At 41.3% G+C, this 21,306-nt stretch overlaps 1 protein-coding gene across 4 annotated transcripts in view; it reads left to right on the forward strand.

Moving 5' to 3' along the window:
- Positions 1-18,052, forward strand: part of FGD3 (FYVE, RhoGEF and PH domain containing 3) — a 217,454-nt gene extending 199,402 nt beyond the window's left edge. For all 4 annotated transcript variants that reach the window (XM_056805261.1, XM_056805262.1, XM_056805264.1 and 1 more), the window contains exons 16-19: positions 1,556-1,672; positions 5,584-5,724; positions 14,768-14,905; positions 16,474-18,052. In XM_056805261.1, coding sequence (XP_056661239.1) covers positions 1,556-1,672; positions 5,584-5,724; positions 14,768-14,905; positions 16,474-16,707 — 630 coding nt within the window. In that variant the 3' untranslated portion in view covers positions 16,708-18,052. The remainder of the gene's footprint in view (positions 1-1,555; positions 1,673-5,583; positions 5,725-14,767; positions 14,906-16,473) is intronic.
- The last annotated feature ends 3,254 nt before the right edge of the window (positions 18,053-21,306 follow it).

A 21,306-nucleotide genomic window follows, 5' to 3' on the forward strand; every position in this document is an offset into this window, starting at 1 on the left:
ACACAGGAACAGGAGTAAAGGTTTAACTCACATAGTCCACCTGTGGAGTGTTAACCAATCTCAACCACTTCCAGAAGATGAATTTGCTTGAAGGAAGATCACACAGTCTTACTCCAGAGAATAATTAAGTATCTGTTCTGTGCTTACCACTGGGTACTATGATGAAATAAGATGATAAAATAAAGGTAAAATAAGACATCGTTCCTGCTGTCAGGGAGCTTTTACTCTACTGGAGGAACCATTTATCAAATTAAAATAACAAGTACAAAACAAACTGACAAGGTATTTACTCCTAAACAAGAGAAAAATCCCTTCCAGCTGAGGGAATCCTAGAAGACTTCAAAGTGTTCTCTGAGTTGGGCCTTGAAAGATGGGAAAGATTTTAACAGGTGGAGATGAGGGATAGGCAGGAGAGAGGAATTCATTTCCTGGCACCAGGGCTTTTATTTTGATAGCAGAGTATTTTAGGAAGTTTGAAAACTCATTGGATGATTGAAATATCAATGATGACACATTCAGTGTATAACCCAGATTGAATTGCTTATCAGCTGTGGGAGCGGGGAGGGAAAAAGAGAGGGAGACACTATGGATCATATGACTTTGGAAAACTTATATGGAAATTTATTATTAAAATAAAAAATAGAAAAAAATAATGACATGTTCAAGGCACTGGAAAATTTTCATTTTTTATGATGTTGCAAGGCTCTTGTTTACATTTGCCTTTTAAGCAGTGCTGAAAATACCACATGTTCACATATGAACCTCTGAGCATATATGTCTCTTGGGCTGTCTATATTTATTTGTGTCCCTTTGTATGTTTGTATGAAAGAGAGTGAAATTGCCCATGTGATTTCTCTTTGCTGAGTACTTGTTCCCTCTTCTGTGTGTCTGTGTGGATATGTGTGTGTGTGTGTGTGTGTGTGTGTGTGTGTGCGCGCATACACATACATACAGATCAATGGGAACATTCTGCCATCTTCAGATTGAAAATGCCAGGGATCTGCTAAATAGTAGAAACAAGGCTGAAGAAAAGGGTTGAGGAGAAATCATAGCCCTTCCCCCTTTCCCTTATAGGCATATACAGGAATATCCAGTTCTAATAAAGATTCAGGGGAACTTCAAAGGATTCTTCCTCCTCTCTGAACCTTTGCCTTGCTGTTTGTGAGCTTTAGGTGGGTTTAGTGACCATATGTGTCTAATCCTTAGAACTTTTTTTTATGCCCATTGGTTAAAACTACCAGCTTTCTTCTTCCTCCTTTTGATGTTGCTTCCCCAAGTCATTGCTTATCCCTGTATTTGCCTGTGTGTGAAGTATGTTTGTGTGCATGCGTTCGTGCACACGTGTACACCTCAGCAATGTCAGGGCCTAATAAACCAATGGCCTGGCATCTCAAGGGTCTCTGTTCAATCCCAGGCCCCTGTTTTTCATACGTGCTCAATCCTGAGGATCTGGAACAAGCAGGAGAAAAATGCTGCCACAGTAATTGAATTCCAAAATAAGATATATTGGACCGTACTTGACTCATACTCACAAAGTTATTTGTCTCCATTTCAGCTTGACTCCAGAAAATCTAAAAATAGAAGAGACAAAGAGAAGCAAACCTGCAAAAGCTGCAGCGAAACCTTTAATTCAATTACAAAAAGGAGGCACCACTGCAAACAGTGCGGGGCTGTAAGTACTTTTGTCTTTAAGTCATCTCTTTTCAGCTTTGTCTGTGGCTATATCTATAACTTCACTTGTACCTCTAATTATCTCTAATTCTGTGTCTACAACTGCCATTTATGTAGCTCTATCTCTAGGCTTGGGTCTACTTTTAAAGTTAGTGTTTATATCTCATCTCTGAAATCATTGTAGCTGAAAAATAATATAATATTAATAATTATTATTTATAAAGTGCTTTTACAAACATCAACTCATGTTATCATCCAACAACCCTGTGAGGTAAATGCTTTTATTGTCACCATTTTACAGTTGAGGAAACAGAGGCAGCCATAAAGTGACTTGCCCAGCATCACACTTAGGAAGTATCTGAGGCCAGATTTAAACTTAGGCCTTCCTGACTCCAAGTGCAGTGCTTCGTCCCCTCAGCCACCTAACTGCCTTCTCATGAAAAATGTATTACTATGTTGTCAACAGTGGTGATGAATTTAGGCCAGTCCTCAGGTGACAGACATGCCTCTCATCACCAGGGCTATGGTAGGCTCTGCCCAAGTTTTTGGTGACCCAGAGTCACGTCTGTTCCACAACAGGGCATCAGAAGAGGGCTTTATTAAACAAAAGACAAAGATATCATATGGATACATGAACACACACACATGATAGTTATATGTGTTTGTATATATACATGCGTGTTATCTTATGTATATATTGAAGAGCAAGCTGATGTAGTGATTAGAGAGCTAGTCTCAGAATTAGTAAGATCTGGGTTCAAGTTTTATCTCTAACACATACTAATTGGTGACCCTGAGCAAGTCACTTAATGTCTCAGTGCCCCAGGAAACTTCCAAAGGGCATAAACAAAGGTCTGTCAGGGCTGGTAAACATGTGACTGCAAGGTTTTTATTTCCTCTTAAACTTTTACCTTCTCTATCTGGACTTGGGATATAAAAATCCAAGACTGAAGGAAAAGTTCATAAGTAGGAATCAGACTATGAAAGACATTTGCCTTCATTATTTTTCTGCCATTTCAGCTTTCTTACGTTAAAAAAAAAGGGGGGGGGGTTCATTAGGATGAGAAAGAACCAATAGTGAGGAAGAAATTGGGGTCTAGGAAAGATGGACAATTATGTGGGATATGAAGGAAAGCAGAGTTCAATTTGGGGCCAGACTCAGGGAATGTGTCTTTTCTCTTGCTCTCCAATCAAGATATGCCAGCCTCAGGGGTAGAGTTCTAGTGAAGACACCTACGCTGAGAGGCAAACTAAGCATAGTATAGAGAAGAGAGGTCTGCACATGAAGGACAGGCTATACATCTATCTCTATCCCTAACCAGCTTTGTGACTAGCATTTATGACCTCCGAGCCTGTCTCTTAACTTCTGAAATAGTAATGGTGCCGGGGGTACCTTCCTCATTGGGTTGTGGTGAGGATAATGTGAGTCAATACGTGTAACTTTAAAGTGCTATGGAAATATTAGTTATTATTGTTTCTTGGAGGCCTGAGAGACAGGGAAACTAATATATTTTGAGAGCTAGAAAGGAAACTTTGCTGGGACATAAAATAGATTGAATCTGGAGCAATGGAATCTTAAGGAAAGTTCTCTGCTGGGTACATGCATTTCTTCCATTTCATCCCAATGGCCCAAATAAATAAAGGCTAGAGACTGGGCACAGGCCCAGATTTCTGCTTTTCCTAATGCACAAGCTATCGTACAGATATAGAGGAGCTTTTATTACTTTACATTGGACATTTCTGAATCTTTATTTATTAGTTTCTAGTCATCAGAATCTTTTTTACTCCCAAGGGCAGACTGTCACATCACTGTTTAATGTTAAAACAAAAAAAATCCCCACAGAATAGATGTTGAGAAAACATGTTGGGAATTAAGTTATTAACAATTTAAAATTCAACAAAGGTTTTCCCATTTTGAAGAGTGGCAAAAAAATCAAATCAGTGAATTAGCCCCAAGCACAGATAAGGCTTTTCTACAGATGGGTTCCTCGAGGCTCTTTTTTTAGGATGAAATCCCATTTCCTGATTTCATTTCATTACTATCACCAGAGAACAAGAAATCTTCCCTAAGCAAATACTGATGGTCCTTGCTTCTGGGTCTGAAGTGTATGAACTTAGTTTTAGGAGCAGAATCCCAATGTGGCCGAATCTGACTATGTTTATCTGGATGTGCCCAGAGTTAATTGGTGATGAAGACACTGTATAGAACTTTGTCCAACAACTTGGCTTATTCTAGAAACTTATTTCTAACCTTTAGTTTGTGTGATAACTGCTAAACAATGTCTCAAAACATATTTTGAATTTCATTTTCTGACTCCAGAGGGCTGAGGCTAAAGGGAGAAGATTATTTTCTTCCTCATATAGATGGAAAAGTTCTTCTGTTTAGAAAATATTGCTTTAAAAGTCCACAAACGTAGATATCTAATAGCAATAAAAAGCACGTAAATTGTTGTCACTTAAACATTTACAAAGCATTTTGTATATATTGTTTTATTGAGGTTCATGACAATCCTATGAAAAAGCCACTTAATGTATTATTATTATCCCCATTGCACAGATGAGAAATCTAAGGCTCAGAGAAACTTGTCCAAACTCACATAGATGGCCTGTGTGTGAAGCAGGATTTGAATTCAGGTCTAAGTCTAGCAGTCTGTCTAGCCTCTGTATGTTGCTGCTATGCTACAAGCTGGCATCTACTACTCATCTTTTTCTTTCTCTTTCTGCTTAGCCTGTTCTTTTGTATAGTCAAAAATTAGGAAAGCAAAAGGGATAGTGGCTATATTTATATCTAGGGATTGGAACTGGACCTGTGGTTTCATGGATGTAGGGAACTCCCCTCTGCAACATTGTCTTAGATCAAAGGTTCTTAATTTGAAGTCCATAAATAGATTCCACAGATTTGTGAATTCAGATGGAGAAAAAAGATACATCTTCATTTTCACTGACCTCTAACTGAATTTAGCTTGTTCTTCAGTTGTAAATGTAAACCACAAACATTATTCTAAAAAGTCCATGATTATGCCAGATGACAAAAGGAATCCATAACACAAAAAACATTAAGAACTTTTGCCTCAGGGAGATGCTTATAGTACTGAGAAGTTAAGCTTAATTTCCCAGACACAACCATTCTGTATCAGAAACAGAATCTGAACCCAGGTCTTTTTGATTCTGAGGCCAGCTCTTTCCAGAAACTGAAAACAATCTTCTTATCTGAGATTGGATAAAAGTGCAATAAGTTGTGTTATATCAAGGAATAGAATTGTTTTGTTTTGTTTTTAAAAAGAACCTATATAAAGAATGCAAATAAATGTAGACAGTCATTAGAGTAATATGAAGCAACCCCCCCAAAAAAACTAGAATGATCTTTACAATAACACTGAGTGTGTTAAAGAAAAAAAAAGCCTCACTAGGCATAGAGAAGGGAAAAATGACTAGAAATAGACACAAAATGAATAAGTTGTTGCTTTTTCAGGGTTTTTATTACCTCAAAATATAAATAATTGGGTTTATGGTTTATTTGGAATTTTATGTATTTTTTAAATTTTATTTACTTATTAAATGTATCATTAGAAAAAAGGGAGAAAATAATGAGAAGCTGTCAGTGGCAAAGAAAGGAGCATGAATCTGAAGGCAAATTAATTTACACACCATGATTAAAATGAGTTACTCCCAAGAGAGCTTCACAAAAGCAAGGGCTTTTGACACCAAAATGCTATAAAGCCCCAAGGCAGATGCATTGGATTTTTTTATAAGCATATCCTAGATAGCATTCCCCCCATCCAGTGTCATTTTGTAATACTGTCATTGTTATAAAACTCTACCACAGTATCTAAACTCCTACTGTAATGACAATAGGTCAGTCCCCTAAGATGGGTTATGGATAAAGAATAACATGTTATTGCTTTGATGCAGGTGATTTGTGGGAAGTGCTCAGAATTTAAGGCAGACAATAGCCGGCAGAGTCGTGTTTGCAAAGAGTGCTTCCTAATGCAAACTACAGTTCTGAATAGTCCTGTCCCTGAGCCTAGTGGTGAACAAAGGAAGAAGCTGGAGGTGAGTATCATGAATTTTTGAGCAGTTTCCATCATGGCTGGTTGTTTATTTGGGAACATTTCACTGTCCTGGGTTCTCTTCCCCTTCTTTCTAAATAGATAGACTTTCCTTTGGGGATCTCATAAGCTCCCATGGGTTCAGTTTTTCTATGCAGAGGAATACCAGATCTATATATCCAGACCAAATCTGTCTCCTGAACTCATCCCACATTATTAGTTACCTGCTGGACATTGCCAAGTGGATATCCTCTAGGCATTTCAAACTAAAAATGTCCCAAACAGGATTCATTTTATTCCCTCAAAAATCTATCCCTTCTGTTTCTGTTAAGGGCAGCACTATCCTTCAGGTCACTCCAATTCATAACCTTAAAGTCATTCTTGGCTCTTTCCTCCCTACTAAGTCATTCATTCTTCCTCCACAGCATCTCTCATAGTCATTCCCTTCTTGACTCACCTGGCCTTTCACTTAGTTCAAGCATTGATCACTTCTAACCTAGACTGTTTGCAGACATTTCCAAATTGGTCTCCTGCTTTCAGCCTCTCCCCTCTTCAATCTACCCTCCACATGGCTGATAAAATGCTTATTCCTAAAACATAAGTCCTACCACATCATTTTCTTACTCAAACATCTTAAGTGTCTTCCTCTTTCTTCTAGGATAAAAAATGCAAACTTCCCGGGCTGGCATCTATCTTTCAGGCTTATTTTATATCATTTTCCTTCACATATTCTCTCTTCTAGTCAAAGTGGCCTATTAGCTGATGTTTGTATATAGCGGCCTGTCTCTGCCTCCACACGTTGGTACAACAAGTGGTCCTTCTTGTATCTTACTTCTCACTTCCACTTTGCAGTCTTCCTAGCTTCCTTCAAAACGCAGTTCAGATACTACCTCCTACTAGGCCTTTCTCATTTGTTAGTGCTTTCTTCCTCTTAAAATTACTTTTATTGCCTTGTAGTTACTTTTCTGTATTTATCCTATATCTCTCCAGTAGAGTTTAAGCTCCTCAGGGCAGTGTCTTTTCCATTTTGTTTTGTATACTTAGTTCCTGGCACAGTGCTCTACCTATATAATAAGCATGTAATAGACCCCGTGATGGCGAACCTATGACACTCATGTCAGCACTGACATGCATAGCCATTTTGATGACATGTGGCCACATGCAGAATATGTTATTTAAATTATAAATATCGTGAAATTAATGGTTTTTTTCCTTGAAGTGACACACCACCCTGAGTTATGCTCGTTTTTTTTTTTTTGCTAATTTTGACACATCAAGCTCAAAAGGTTGCCCATCACTGTAATAGACATTATTGAATCAAATTCTTTTAGGAAATTCTGGGCCTGGAGACTTTGTCCTATAGCTTCAGCTTTTAACTCCTAGAATTTGATGCTGGTCCTGTTATGGTGGCAGTTCATCAGTCACCAGATTCTAGGAGTTGCTCTTTCATGTTCCTTGTCTTTCTTTCTGTTCTTCATATTACCTGCAGCATGAAGAAGAACTCTGAACTCAGACTGGGTTTTGTTTTGTCTTTTAATATGTGAACTCAAGTTCAATCCTGATTGTACCCCTTCCACCTTTGTGAGATTCACTTAAACTCTCTGGGCCTCAGTTTCCTCCTCTGTACAATGAGGGGGTTGGATTAGATGGCCTCTTCTACATCTAAGACCTAGTATGTAATGCCATCCAGGGAAGTAGATGTGGCATCAGTAGCAGCTCCTGGTCATGCAGTTTTGATTCTGCAGTATTTTCATTAGGCATTTGAATTCTAGCTGGTCTCTGGATGTGCTTTTGGCATTACTTTGCTGGCCAGGCACAGCCTCAGTAATGCTATCAGCCCTAGATAAATAGATGACTGTAGTCTGGGCTGAAACAGCTGAAAAATGAACTTCTGCCTCATCAAAATTAAGTATTAAAAAGCCGAATGTATGTTTCTCTGGACTGTGGAGAAGAAAAGTAATTATTCAAACTTATTAGACATCTGTATTTTTAAGGTTTATTCCAAAAAACAGCAAAATGTGCTTCACAAACCTTTAAAAACCCTATATAATTATGAAGTATTCCAAAGAGTTGACAGTATGGTGGAAAATCCTGAATTTATATTCAGAAGACATAGTTTTCAGATCTTCATTGGTACTTCCTATGTGAGCTTGGGCATGTTATAAACCTTTCTCAGTCTCTTGGAAGTTAAAAGGGGGACATAATATTTGGGCTACTTCAATTCCCAGAGTTTTTGTCAGGCAAGGTTTTTTGTAGATCCGAAGTGGTACAGAAACATCATATAATTATTACTCTGTAAGCATCAGATTAATGGGCTTAATGTAGCCTCTAGGAACTGGGCTACTAGGTTTCTTCAAAAAGGTTTTCCGGAGTCATTTATTTTATTTGAAAACATAATTCTCCATATCCCCTGCCACAACACAATCCAGCAAAACTAGTTGATTCCATAATTCACTTCCACAGTAAATTATCTTAGACTTTTTGTTAAAGAACAAATTGAAAGCATTTCTTACATTCTTCAAAAGTGTTTCATACCATCAAAACAAAATCCTTGCTTAGAACTGAGCTCCAAGTACAAGAAGTAATATTCAGTATTGCTGAGTCCTTGTTTCTAGGTTAATAAAAACATTTTCTTTTAGCAATTTGTCACTATTTCTTTTAAATTGTCTTCACTTTCTACCTATCTCACTGAGTGGTTGTGAGGAGGGTGCTCTGTAAATGTAAAGCACTATAGAAATGTGAACCAGCTTCCGCAGCAGCATCACCTTCATCAGATGGAATTGAATCTAGAGAGGCTTTCCTGGAAAGACAAAGTGCTTCTAATATTTTTCTCAAATTATCTTTGACAGGAAAGCTGACACAAGTCAGCATGTCCTAACACATTAGTTATCAGCTTTTCAAGGGAAGTTATTTTCTCTGGAATTACTTCATTGTGATTAAAAAGACTTATCTTTTCAATTCTCTTTTTAGACATGTCTACTTTGAAAATACGTTCCTGGTACATCCATTGCTTTCTCTTGAAGCCAGTAATTCCATTCAATTAAATCAGCTGTGCTTGATGCTAGGGATATAAAGATGAGAAACAATAGTGTATCTGAGGGTGTGAGAACCACATTTTAGGAAAGTCAGCAAGGAGAGGAGGGCCTCCAGAACTATTGCAAGGCCTTGAGATTTTACCATCCATAAGTCAGTTGAAGGAACTGGGATGCTTCGCGTGGATAAATAGAATTGGGCCGAAGCTGTCTTCAAGTGCTTGAAGGGCTGTTGTAGGAGAGATTCAACTCATTCCATTTGGCACCAGAGGGCAGAAGTAGGAGCCACAAGTAGAAGTAACAGATGATCAGATTTTGGCCTGATATGAAGAAAAATTGCTAACATTTAGAACTTTTGCAAAGAGGAATGGGCTGCTTTGGGAGGTAGTGGAGATCCTGTAGCAAAGGCTGACTGATGCTTACAAAGGGTGCTGTGGCAGGAGTTCCTATAAAATTTAAAGTAGAGATGATGATTCTGTGTCATATCTACCAGGTTCTCCCAGAGGGCTAGAAACCTTGAGCTCCGGCACCCTGGGACTACCTTTCTAACTAACATACAGTGAGGAATACCTCTACATCATTATAGTCTTAGAATCAAATCCCAAGTCAGTGGAGGCTAAATGAGTTTCCCTTAGAAGTAGAGTTTCAGTTTACATATTGCATTTTCATCTAGAAATAAAAAGGGGTTGAATGGGCAGAAAGCGACATCATCCAGGGCCTGTTAGGAGTTCAGCACATTTTTCTCATTAATTTTCCATTTTTTCTGACCTAGTTTTTGCCAAGCAAGAAACTTAATGTGCCATCCCAATTGCAGGTCTCTGTGCTTGGGGATTTTAAACTTCCTACCTCTCAAGAACAGTAGTGGGAAAATGATTTTTGGTACTGGAGAACACACTTCCCTAGCACTTAATAATGAAGATCCCTCTTGAACAAGTACTGTCTGATTCAGCATTCATGATGCCTCAGTAGCACCCCTCCTCCCAACACTCAGCCCGACCTCCATAATTCATGTTGGGAACAGATTTAAGATCAATGTTTCATGGCATTTCAGTCATCTGAATAGACAAAACTATTCTCAAAGGGGATGACAAAGCAGCCCAAGTTCCCTTGTAGGATTGCAGGTTTATAGTCTGTATACTATCAAAGATCAAAGGTAAACTTCTTGACTTATTTTAAAGAGCCTTTTGAAAGATATTTCAAATGAAGACTACTCTTTTGGAAGGCTTTGCCTCAGGGCATCACCAGAAAACTGAACAATGTCCCCTAACCCCAAAGAAACTCCTAATGGACCCAGCTGGGATGACTCATTTGCCAAGAGCAGTTGGACTTGATTGCAGAAGTGACAATCTCTCCTTTTTTAAAATTTTTTAAAGTTTATTTATTTAATTAATTAATTTAGAATTTTTTCCCATGGTTACATGATTCATATTCTTTCCCCCTCTCTTCCTCCCTCCCCCCACCAATAGCCAACAAGCAATTCCACTGGGTTTTACATGTGTCATCGATCAAGACCTATTTCCATATTATTGATATTTGCCCTAGGGTGATCTTTTAGAGTCTACATCCCCAATAATATCCCCATCGGCCCATGTGATCAAGCAGTTGTTTTTCTTCTGTGTTTCTGCTCCCACAGTTCTTTCTCTAGATGTAGATAGCATTCTTTCTCATAAGTCCCTCGGAATTGTCCTGGATCACTGCACTGTTGCTAGTAGAGAAGTCCATCACTTAGATTGTGCCACAGTGTTATCAGTCTCTGTGTACAATGTTCTCCTGGTTCTGCTCCTTTTGCTCTGCATCAATTCCTGGAGGTCATTCCAGTTCACATGGAATTCCTCCAATTCATCATTCCTTTGAGCACAATAGTATTCCATCACCAACAGATGCCACAATTTGTTCAGTCATTCCCCAATCGAAGGGCATCCCCTCATTTTCCAATTTTTTGCCACCATAAAGAGTGTGACTATAAATATTTTGGTACAAGTATTTTTCCCTTATTATCTCTTTGGGGTATAAACCCAGCAGCGATATGGCTGGATCAAAGAGCAGGCAGTCTATTAAAGCCCTTTGGGCATAGTTCCAAATTGCCTTCCAGAATGGTTGGATCAATTCATAACTCCATTAGCAGTGTATTAGTGTCCCAATTTTGCCACATCCCCTGCAACATCTATTAATTTCCTTTGCTGTCATATTAGCCAATCTGCTAGGTGTGAGGTGGTACCTCAGAGTTGTTTTGATTTGCATTTCTCTAATTGTAAGAGATTTAAAATACTTTTTCATGTACTTATTGATAGTTTTGATTTCTTTATCTGAAAACTGCCTATTCATGTCCCTTGCCCATTTATCAATTGGGGAATGACTTGATTTTTGTACAATTGATTTAGCTCCTTATAAATTAGAGTAATAAGACCTTTGTCAGAGGTTTTTGTTATAAAGATTTTTTCCCAATTTGTTGCTTCCCTTTTAATTCTGGTTGCATTGGTTTTGTTTGTACAAACCCTTTTTAATTTAATGAATCTCTCCTTTTTAAATTTATACTGTGAGAAAAGAGGAGGGTTTCCAATGATCATTGTTTTCAGGCAACTCAAAAACATAGGAACAGTGGTTACAAATCATTCTTATCTACATGACTTTCAGAATAGATTCCCCAAATGATTTTTTGGTAGGCCTTCCTTTGTTACCCTAGTTTAGATTCGTCAGAGGATGAGGTAGATGCAAGTCTTTATCTGGATCTAGGGATTTATCATCATGGGGAACTCCAGGGACCAAAAGCTTCCTCTACTGGGACAAATCAGCTACTCAAGTATAGTAGTGATTTCTATAGTTGCTAGAAGCACTGACAGCCCTGGTGACCTGCCCATGGTCACACAGCTTGTGTTTTCCAGACCTCAGCACTAAGACCAGCTCCCTATTTCAGGGCCAGGCTGCCCCTGAATTATTAGGTAGGGAATGGAGGTGATTTCAGGTGAAAATGCTCCTCCTCCCAGGGCAAATCAGTATCTTCTCTGATGATCTCTTGGAGAGCTGCCTAGAGCCCTGCAAAGTGATTTGTCTAGGCTCACCTGGTCAGTAGGTGTCAGAGGCAGGATGGTCTTTCCAGTGTAAAGGCCAGCTGACTATCCACTGTGTCTCATTGCCTCTCATTACATCTTTGAAAATCAAATTATTGGCATTTTTACCTTGTTAGTTAACTTTCTTGTATTGTCATTGTTAGATTGTAAACTATAAGAGCAAAAATGGGATTTAAAGAGACATAAGAGATCAAGCCCAGCTTCCTATTTGTTGTTGTTGTTCAGTCATTTTTAGTTGTGTCTGACTCTTTGTGATCCTTTTTTGGAGGGATTTTAATTGACAAAGATTCTGTGGAATGATTTGTCATTTCCTTCTCTAGCTCATTTTATAGATGAGGAACTTAAGGAAACAGGATGAAGTGACTTGTCCAGGGTCACATAGCTAGTAAATGTCTTGGACTGAACTTGAATTCAAGTCTTCCTGACTCTGAACCTAGCACTCTATCTATTGCTCCACCTTGCTGCCCAACTTCCTATACCATTTGGAATCCCCAGAGTCCTCCCACTATTCTTGAACACTTAGATTAATAAGCGAGCACCCTCCCGTTGTGTGGAGCACATTGCATTGTTGTTGAGGTCTGATCATTGTTGAGTCCTTTATTAGACTGGTATTTTCTGTTTCCACTTGCCCAACTTCTGCTCTCTATTCCTATCCAGAAAAAGTTTTAATTCCTTTTCCACATGATAAGCCTTCCAGTTCTCCCCTCCACCTTCAATTCCTGGTATCCATACAATGAGACCAGAGGTCCATTGACATAGAGTAGAAAAGAGCTTGATTGGCCAACCTTATTATATACATGAAGGAGTAGAGACCAAAGGAAAATAAATGACTCACTTGCCCAAGGTCACATAGGTAGGAAATATCAGAGGTTCAATTTGAATACAGTTCCTACAACCCTAGAGTCAGTATTTTTTCCACAGTGATATTCTGGACATTGTGTTTAGTTCTGTGGGCCCATTTTAGAAAGGATATTAGCAGATTGTGTTGTAACCTGGGGTAGCCAAACAGGAAAATGATAGGAACTCAAAATTATGTCATCAAGATCAGCTAAAGAATCCAAGGATGTTACATGGAGAGTATAGTTGAGGGTTATATAGCACCCCTCTCAAATCCTTGAAGGGTTTTCCTGTCTTCCTTTTTTCTGCTTGGCCCAGTTAATTTGGATGGAAAGCTCATAAAGCTGATCTAAAAGTACACATTTGCAGCCACTGCAGATGGACAGGGAACCAGCCTAAAATTGAACATAAGGAAAAGAGCAGGCAGGATTTTCTGCCTTTGGGAAGTTGTGCAGTGCTTTTAATGTCTCCAGACTTCTCCTTGAAACATATCCCCATATTTTAAGCATTAGTTTTCTGGTGGTGGTGGTGGTGGTGATGATGATGATGATGATGATGATGATGATGATGATGATGATGATGATGATGATGATGATATGTGGATGAAAATTATAGGCCAACCAAAAGACAGTGGGGAAAAAAAACATGGTGGGTATGAATGGCTGTGGCACATTGGTTAAGGATGAGTTATCCCATAAAGATATGTTGGCAAACCTGTGACACATGTGCTAGAGGGGGCTGCTCCCTTCTCCCTCTCCACTGTGCCTGAGGATATCACCTGCCCCTCTGCCCAACAGCCCAATGGGAGAGCTTCCTCCCTCCCTGTCTAGGGTACGGTGAAGGCTCACATGCAGTGTGAGGGTTGCAGTTTGGGTACTCAATCTCTAAAAGGTTCGCCATCACTGCCATAGAGCAACTAGAGCTTTATCTTCAAAGAGATGTATGTGCAGAAAAGGAAGCTGGGTTTCAATTAGACCTTAAACTAGTCCCTTCTCTTCTCCCATCCTAAGTTTTGGTCTAGATGATCTCAGTGGCCCTTTCAGCTCTAAATCTTCTGATACTGTGAGTCATCATGCCTATAACTCCCCCTGTCCTACACAGGCCTGATTTCCTACCACTCTCCAATATGTTCTATACCTTCCACTTAGAGTACACACTCTTTAAGGAGATGAATCATCTGATTTTTTGTCTTTGTATTCCCAGTGCCTAGCACAATGCCCTGTATATTATTTGCACTTAATAAATGCTTTTCCATTATATTACATTCCCATCTCAACAAACGCACACTTTCTACCTATTGAAATCCTTTTTCTTCAAGGTTCAGTTTAGGTGCCAACACCTTTGGGAGGTTTTCCAAGATGCACTCACCCAACTCAAGGAGAATTTTCCCTTCTGAAATCTCTTGCCTTTCTGTTTGACCATTCCCATGCGTTTTTCATAGTCTTTCATATGTGTTATAGTTATTTGCATGTGTCTCTTCACTCTGCTAGATCAGAGACTCTTGAGGTCAATAAATATATTCTTTTTCATCTTGTATGTTGTCTCTTCCCCAGCCTAGCACTTAACATGGTGTCTGCTATATAGTACACTCTAAATAAATAAATAAAATAAGTTTATTGGCTGACTGTCCTTAACATGAGGCCTTCCTTGCATGCGATAGGCATTGACTTAGTAAATGCTTATTGGAGTAAAATCATGGGAATATTTTGAGTTTCCCCCAAGGTCTAGTTTACCAACCCAGGGTATTTTTTTATCAGTTGTACCCATAGGACTTTATCGCCCATGGCAAATTTCCTCCATCCCACTTTGAAAGTGTACTTGTACATAACAATATTGAGCCTGACAGGCTGTCCAGACTCTCACTATTTCCAGAACATAGAGAACTTGGAAGGTCTTTTTTCTGCTAAGTTCCAGTGCCCCTGTCCCTTGACCTACCCCCAGCATTATGGAGTTTGCACAGCAGGATGACTGCATTTCTATGGTCAGTTCTGTGATATATTTGGGCATTATCACTGCCTGCAGAACTATCCTTAGAGGTACCACAGAGAGACAGGTACCTGTCTGGAAATGAGAGCACTTAATGAGCCTATATTTGTCTCTTTCCCCCCAGAAGCACAATATTACTGCTCCTGAAAACAGCCTGTTCTGTAGCCACCTCCAGCTAATAGACAAAGGGAAGGTATGCTGCAAGCTGTGGGCAACTATTCCAAAGGCAGAACCCCTGGTGTTGTATCTACAAGGAGGCCAGGTAAGAATGGGGGAAGGGAAGGGGTCTTAGAGTGCTTAGTTCAAGGACTTGGTGTCTTTTTCCACTACAGAGATATGAGCTGGCCCATACTGAATTTACCTCAAAGACTCTCAGATTTCATATTTCTTCCCTGAATGCCTTGGGCTTGGGCGATTGCCAGCTGAATATAAACTCACCAGCTCTCCGTGCAGCAATATTTGAAGAAAAGGAAGCAGGGGAAGATGGTTAAACTTGGAGTTTAACTAAGTTTGAATTGTGTTGACATTACAGTTCTGTTTCTTATTGGCGGTGGTATAATAGGAGGAGTCCCAGGCTTAGAATCAGAAGGCCTGGGTTCAAAGCCATACCAGATCTCAAACTATATTATAAAGTAGTAATCATCAGAACAATCTAGAACTGGCTAAGAAACAGAGTAATGGATCAATGGAATAGACTTGGAAATCAGCACACAGTAGTTAATGACCAGAGTAAGCTAGTGTTCAATAATCCCAAGGATCCAAGATATTGCGGGAAGAACTCACTATTTGACAAAAACTGCTGGGATAGCTGGAAAACAATATGGCAGAAACTACATAGATCAACACCTCACACTGTACACCAAGATAAAGTCAAAATGAATACTTGAACTAGAAATAAAGGGGCCAGAAACAAGTTAGGAGAACATGAAAAAGTTTACCTGTCAGATTTATGGATGAGGGAAGACTTTAAGACCAAACAAGACATAGACAACATAAGGAAAAATGATATAGATAATTTTGATTATGCCATATTGCCTTGTACAAGTCACCTCCCTTCTCTGGAGCTGTTTTCTCACCTGTAAAATGGGTGTCCTGCCTACCTCATGAGCCTGTTATCAAACTCATGGGAAAATATATAATAAAGCATTTTGTATCCTGGAAATGCAATAGAAATGTAAACTATGATGATGGTGACATTTCAGCACATTTGACACTTATTAAACACCTACTGTGCTGGGCTCCAAAGTTTAGAGGAGATACCACCATGTTCTCAGGGGCTGTGTGCCCCATACTGTAGTAGATTCTGTGGGTCACATAAACGCTTCATTCAAGGCCCATCTCTGCCATCACAGGTTTTGTATCCAGCATCATGCCAGATGCTAAAGAGGATACAAAGAAGATATGATTCCCTCCCACATGGAGCTTAGAGTTCAAGAAATCAGGAGGAAACCACCCTAAGGTAGACCAAAAACAAGGATTAGCTTACATCCAGAAAGGCTCTAGCCTGGGAGAAGGCAAAGAAGAAAAAGGAAATGATAAGGCGACAGGGTCAGTTAGGCCTGGGACATTTCTTAGAGGAGATGAATATTTCCCTGAGTAGTAAGGGAAGGCATTGGACTAAAGGGGCAGGTGGCAAAGCGTTCCAGCTCGAACAAAGGCTCGGAGTCAGAAGCAAGAGGGATATGTCGTGTGTACAGAGCTGTTCATTTGAACACAATTCAAACACACATGATACTTGGAGAATCAAAAGGAGGGAGAAGATAATTCACCAGGATACTAGCCGTGAAGCAAATGAAATGTTTGCAGACACTTATTGTTCTTTCTTTCTAGGATGGGCGGGCGCCCCGGACAATCCCCCTTCCTGGCTATGAAGTGACTTTGCCTGGACCTGCTGAGAAGCTAGAAGCCAAGTACACCCTGAAGCTCTCCCAGTCCCAGCAGACTCTGTACCTCAGCGTAGAGGATGAGGAGCTCCAGCGGAAGTGGATGGAAGTTCTCACCAGAGCTGCCAAAGGAGAAACGGACGATCCCAGTGCCAGTATTGGGAATCCCCAGGGGCCCTGAGAAGCCGCGGCCCATCCCGGCCACCTGGGTGTGTGGTCCTGGAACTTGGACATAGGTAGTTTGGTGGGTCTGCAGAGGAGTGCCTCCGATGGATCCTTTCTCTCTATAAAAAGGGACCACTTCAGAGGGGCAGAGTAGCCAATGGCCCTACCAAGTCAGATCCAAGCTGCAGGGCCAGTGAGCGTGCCCGCCAGTGTCGGCGCGTACCTGCCCCTATGTGCACACGCTCATGATGTGTGTGCCCATACCTGAGCACTGCCAGCCAGAGCTGGGCAGAAGACAAGGTAGAAACAGAAGAGATCTGGGCCACGGATATCAGCCCGGTTTTGTTTTACATTTGTCTCCATCTATTCCTCCCCGGCTGTTCCAGACCTTTTGGTGTCTCTTGATGTTGATCCCTCTCTCCCACCTGGCATGTAGGCTCCCATTGCCTCAGGACCTGGGACTCCCACCCTTAGGGATGGACGGGGAAAGCAGGGGCGTGAGCCCGCACATCCCATCCTGAGCCCGGCAGGGGCTGGCCTCGGTGGGTCTGTAGGGTGGGCGTGCACTTGGCAGGCAGGGCTCTGTGGTGTGTCACTTTGTAAAGAAGAAGTAGTCTTAGTCATGGTGGTGTTCAGTGATGCTGACCTTGGAGAGAGGGTGAGGAGGAATTGTTCATTTGTTGTATCTAGAGTTTGCCTTGGATTGGCTCAAACCCCTTGCTGATTCCCACTGAGCCCCCAGCAGTATTCTCCTTGCTGTTTTGTGCAGGGTGGGATGTTAGTCATTAACTAAGCAGTATGTATGTGCTAAGCCATGCCAAGGTCTGGACCAGGCCAGGACTTCCCCTCTGTCCCTGTCAGCCTGGACTTCCTGATAGGGCAGCCTTTGTGAAGTACCCTTATCCATCCATTAAGCTGTTTGTCTTTACTGTATGGAGATGACCCTTTGAAAGGGAAACTGCTATGGGGAATGACCTCAGATCATTGCTGCAGCCTTGCAGGCCCTCAGAGTGGGCCTGCTTCCCACCATCAACTGCCTCAAGTCCCCTGGCAAACACTGTAGGTAAGGAAGAGACCTTTATAGTTCTCCTTAGGGCATTGCTGATCTTCTGTACTCATAGGAAGGTGACTTGCTCAGTTGTTTGATTAATTTTCCAATAGTCCAGGATTTATTTATAATTGTAAATAATGTTTCATACCTACTTCCAGAAGTTTAAAATATTGAGGTTAATAACAGGATGTAGTATGTAGAGTGACAAAATGTTTGTATGAATTTGTCATTTGCCCTTCTTGTTAACTGGCATTTGTTTTGTTCCCAAAGGGAAGTGCTTGTCTATTTAAATAAATGCCCTGCAGCCACATGTGGAGACAGCCCTGTTCTGTTCTGTAGCCCAGGGTGGAGGGTTTTAAGTATCTGGGAGCAGAGACTTGGGAGGGAGGGTCTTGGGGGGGCGTGGTAAGGAGGGACCATAGAAGCGTATTTTCTAAGGCTTACTATCCCTCCTTCCTTGACCCTCTCCCTCACCTCCACTTTCATTCTGCTCTGATCTTGCCTTTCAGAAGTCCCTAAAAAAGGTTTAGAAAAATGGCGTTTTACTCCCTTTATGTCCTGGCCAGGAATGGCCTAACTGATTAAGGCAGCCTCTCCTCTCTAGCCAGAAGCACCTGTAGGAGTGAAGGAAGGACAGTGGGAAGTGTTATGATGACAGGATTCATTTGGCTTGCTTTCTCTGGCTCTGCAGTCAGTGTCCATCCCTCTCATAGGTTCTTTCCCACCAGAGAGGTAGAGTGGGCTGTGTTGGGCCCCAGTGCCTCAGGGGTGCTTAGAAAGGATTACTGTCCCTCTCCTTCCTGTGCCTAGAAGTAGCAAATTACAATCTATGTTCCCCATCTGTGGAGATTCCACTCCTGGGACTGTTCAAGCAAAGGCCTATTTCCCATAATTGAATGCAGTGATGGCTTACTTCCCATTTGGTGCTCCATTCAGGGCCGTGCCTTGAACCTTGAACTCCTTGAACCAGTATAACCTTGGAATCAGCCATGATGGAAGAGCCCCCAGATACATATTGGAGTTTTTTACCCCCCTACTCTCCTGGTTTTATAATCCCACTTCCAGATTCAGTTTCATGCCTGTAAGCATGTAGTACAGTACTGTGGAGGAAAGCTTTATGAAATGGAAGAAAATAAAAATTGGTAGAATGAGGAAACATTAGTTCATCCCCCAAGTTATAGCCCATATTAAGAGATGTCCTCTGGTCAAGGCCCTTCCCCCTCAGTGTTGACTTCTGATTGCTCAGAGGGAAAATAAGAAACCCAGGAAGCTGCTTGTGAGACTGAAGCTAGCTAAATACATGTCTGCATCTCTCCTCTTTCCATGCCTACTTTCCTCTTTTCTTCCTCACCTGTCTCCCTCACCCTTCCTTACTCACTTCCCTTTTCCCTCATTCCCCTTCTTTTCTTCATTCTTCCTTGCTACTTTCCTTCCCCACATTCTGTTTTTCCCTCATTCACTTCTTTCTACCTTCCTGAGGTTCCATAGCCCAGCCAGATCCCCTCATTTCCCAAGACATCAGAAATTATTTAGCAGAGAGCCTGCCCATCATTTGGTACCATCTCCCTAGTACCAAGTAGGATTAAAAGCAAATGGCTTTCCTGTTCTTTTTGAAGAAGTCATCATTTCCAGAAGGTCAAACACTCTCCTATAGTGGTAATCCCCAAGCATGGATTCACTGTCCAATTGATTGGGTTGGTTCTCACCTAGCAAAGGTCCAGAATGTAAGGGCACAACTAGGGGTTGGGGGCAAGGGAATCCTAGTGGGGTATCCCAAAGATCCCCAAATCTAACCCCATATGTTCTGAACAGGAAATGACCACAAAGTCAGGTTGTAATCTGCCACCCAACCAAGTTGGGAGATGGGGCATGGCCTTAGAGTACTCATTGCTTTCAGAACACGGTTGCAGACTGTCTTGGGGATCAACTCAAAAAAACGTGTTAGGGAAGAGAGAGAACGAGAGGAGCAGCAGAGTTGGAAACTTCCCTTTGGGTGAGTTTGGGGCCTCTCTTAGTTGAGCTGAGATCTCATCTTACTCCATCCAAAAGGCTCCTTCGCCCTTAGACATTTTCATAGATATTCTATAGATATCTATGCCACTTCTCTGCTTCCTGCTCATTATCTCCTTGGATAAATGGGTTCACTTGTTATATACAGTTTGCAATGGTCTTTTTTATAACGAGCATTTGGTGGGAGAGGGGCTAACAACAGAGTGAGAGAGTAAGCGTAGGGGATTCCTCTCCCAGTAAGAGCTAACCACTGGAAAAGCTAGTAACTTTTGAACCTAAAAATCACGCCCCTACACCAACAATACTGAGTGGGACAGACACACAGATAGATGTCATGCAGTCTCGTACCCTTTTGTCTTGCGGAAACCGAGTAGGCAGCCTCACGTCTCCTCCTCTCTAGGCAAGAATCACTTTCCTTTGGAGACTGAAATATCTGTCCGTGCCTCCCCATGTTGAAACCTCCCTTCTGGTCACGTGAGCGCGCACACTTTACGCTGTATACTACCACATACATGGGAGTTATTAAAACACCGAGTCACCTCTACACCACCGACTGGAATTTTCTGAACTCGTCGCTCTTGTCATAGATCGGAGCTCGTCTATGGCCATTTGGTTCAGTAGTGAGTAAACTGATGTGGCTGAGGGCAGCCACTGTCAATTCACCAATCTGGACAGAAGCAGCCACACAAATAAACGGAACATAAATCCCTTTACTAGTGGCCTCGAGGCCGGCCTTCAAACCTTGACTAGGGTGGACCTTGGTTTAGCTGGGATGGACAGTCACTGACCGGTATGGTGGGAGATGCCTTTGAGGTCATGAAGTAGGTTTTTTGTGAATAATAGTTCAATTGAATTGAAATTTCAGTCCCTAATCACCAAATTTGGGCCTTTCACTCCTTCCCCAGCAATATTTTGTAAATGCCTCAAGGGATGGGGCTATTTACTTATCACATTTTTGTACCCCTAGAATCTAGGACATGGTGGGTAGGCACTTAGTGTTTGCTGAATTGCTGTGAAATATCCCACTTGTCTTCTACTAATTCATGAATGTCTTCAAGCATTGTATCATTAAAATACAAACGTCTGTAGAAGGATGATACATTGAACCTTAATTAGGCATTAATCTTGAATGAATTAGTTCATCACAAAGGGTAGGTGACGCGCCCAAGGTCACAAAGGCAAGCAGCAGGGCCAGAATTTGAACCCCAACTTCGGTTGCTTCCCTCCCCCATAACCACAATGCCTCTGGTTACCGCAGGTTACCCCATAACTATAGTGATTGAAACACAAGATCCTAAATGTCACTGAATTGAGCCCTCGAGTGAGATGCTAAGGAAAATGAGGTGGGATGAGAGGAGGCTAGTGGAGGGGGGGGGGGGGGTGGAATTGTCTTAAGGTGGCATGTAATTTAGAGGGGAAAGATATGGGGAAGGAGAGGGCAGGAACAGTCTTCTTCCAGGAGGGGATACCCTGGGCAGCTCAAAGACAAGGGGAGGGTTGAAACTGAGACTGCAAACCCCTGTGACTTTCTAGCGTTGCTGGGTTCTCTGTGGA

The sequence above is a fragment of the Monodelphis domestica genome, chromosome 7 (assembly GCF_027887165.1).
Source record: "Monodelphis domestica isolate mMonDom1 chromosome 7, mMonDom1.pri, whole genome shotgun sequence".
NCBI classification, from domain to species: domain Eukaryota; kingdom Metazoa; phylum Chordata; class Mammalia; order Didelphimorphia; family Didelphidae; genus Monodelphis; species Monodelphis domestica.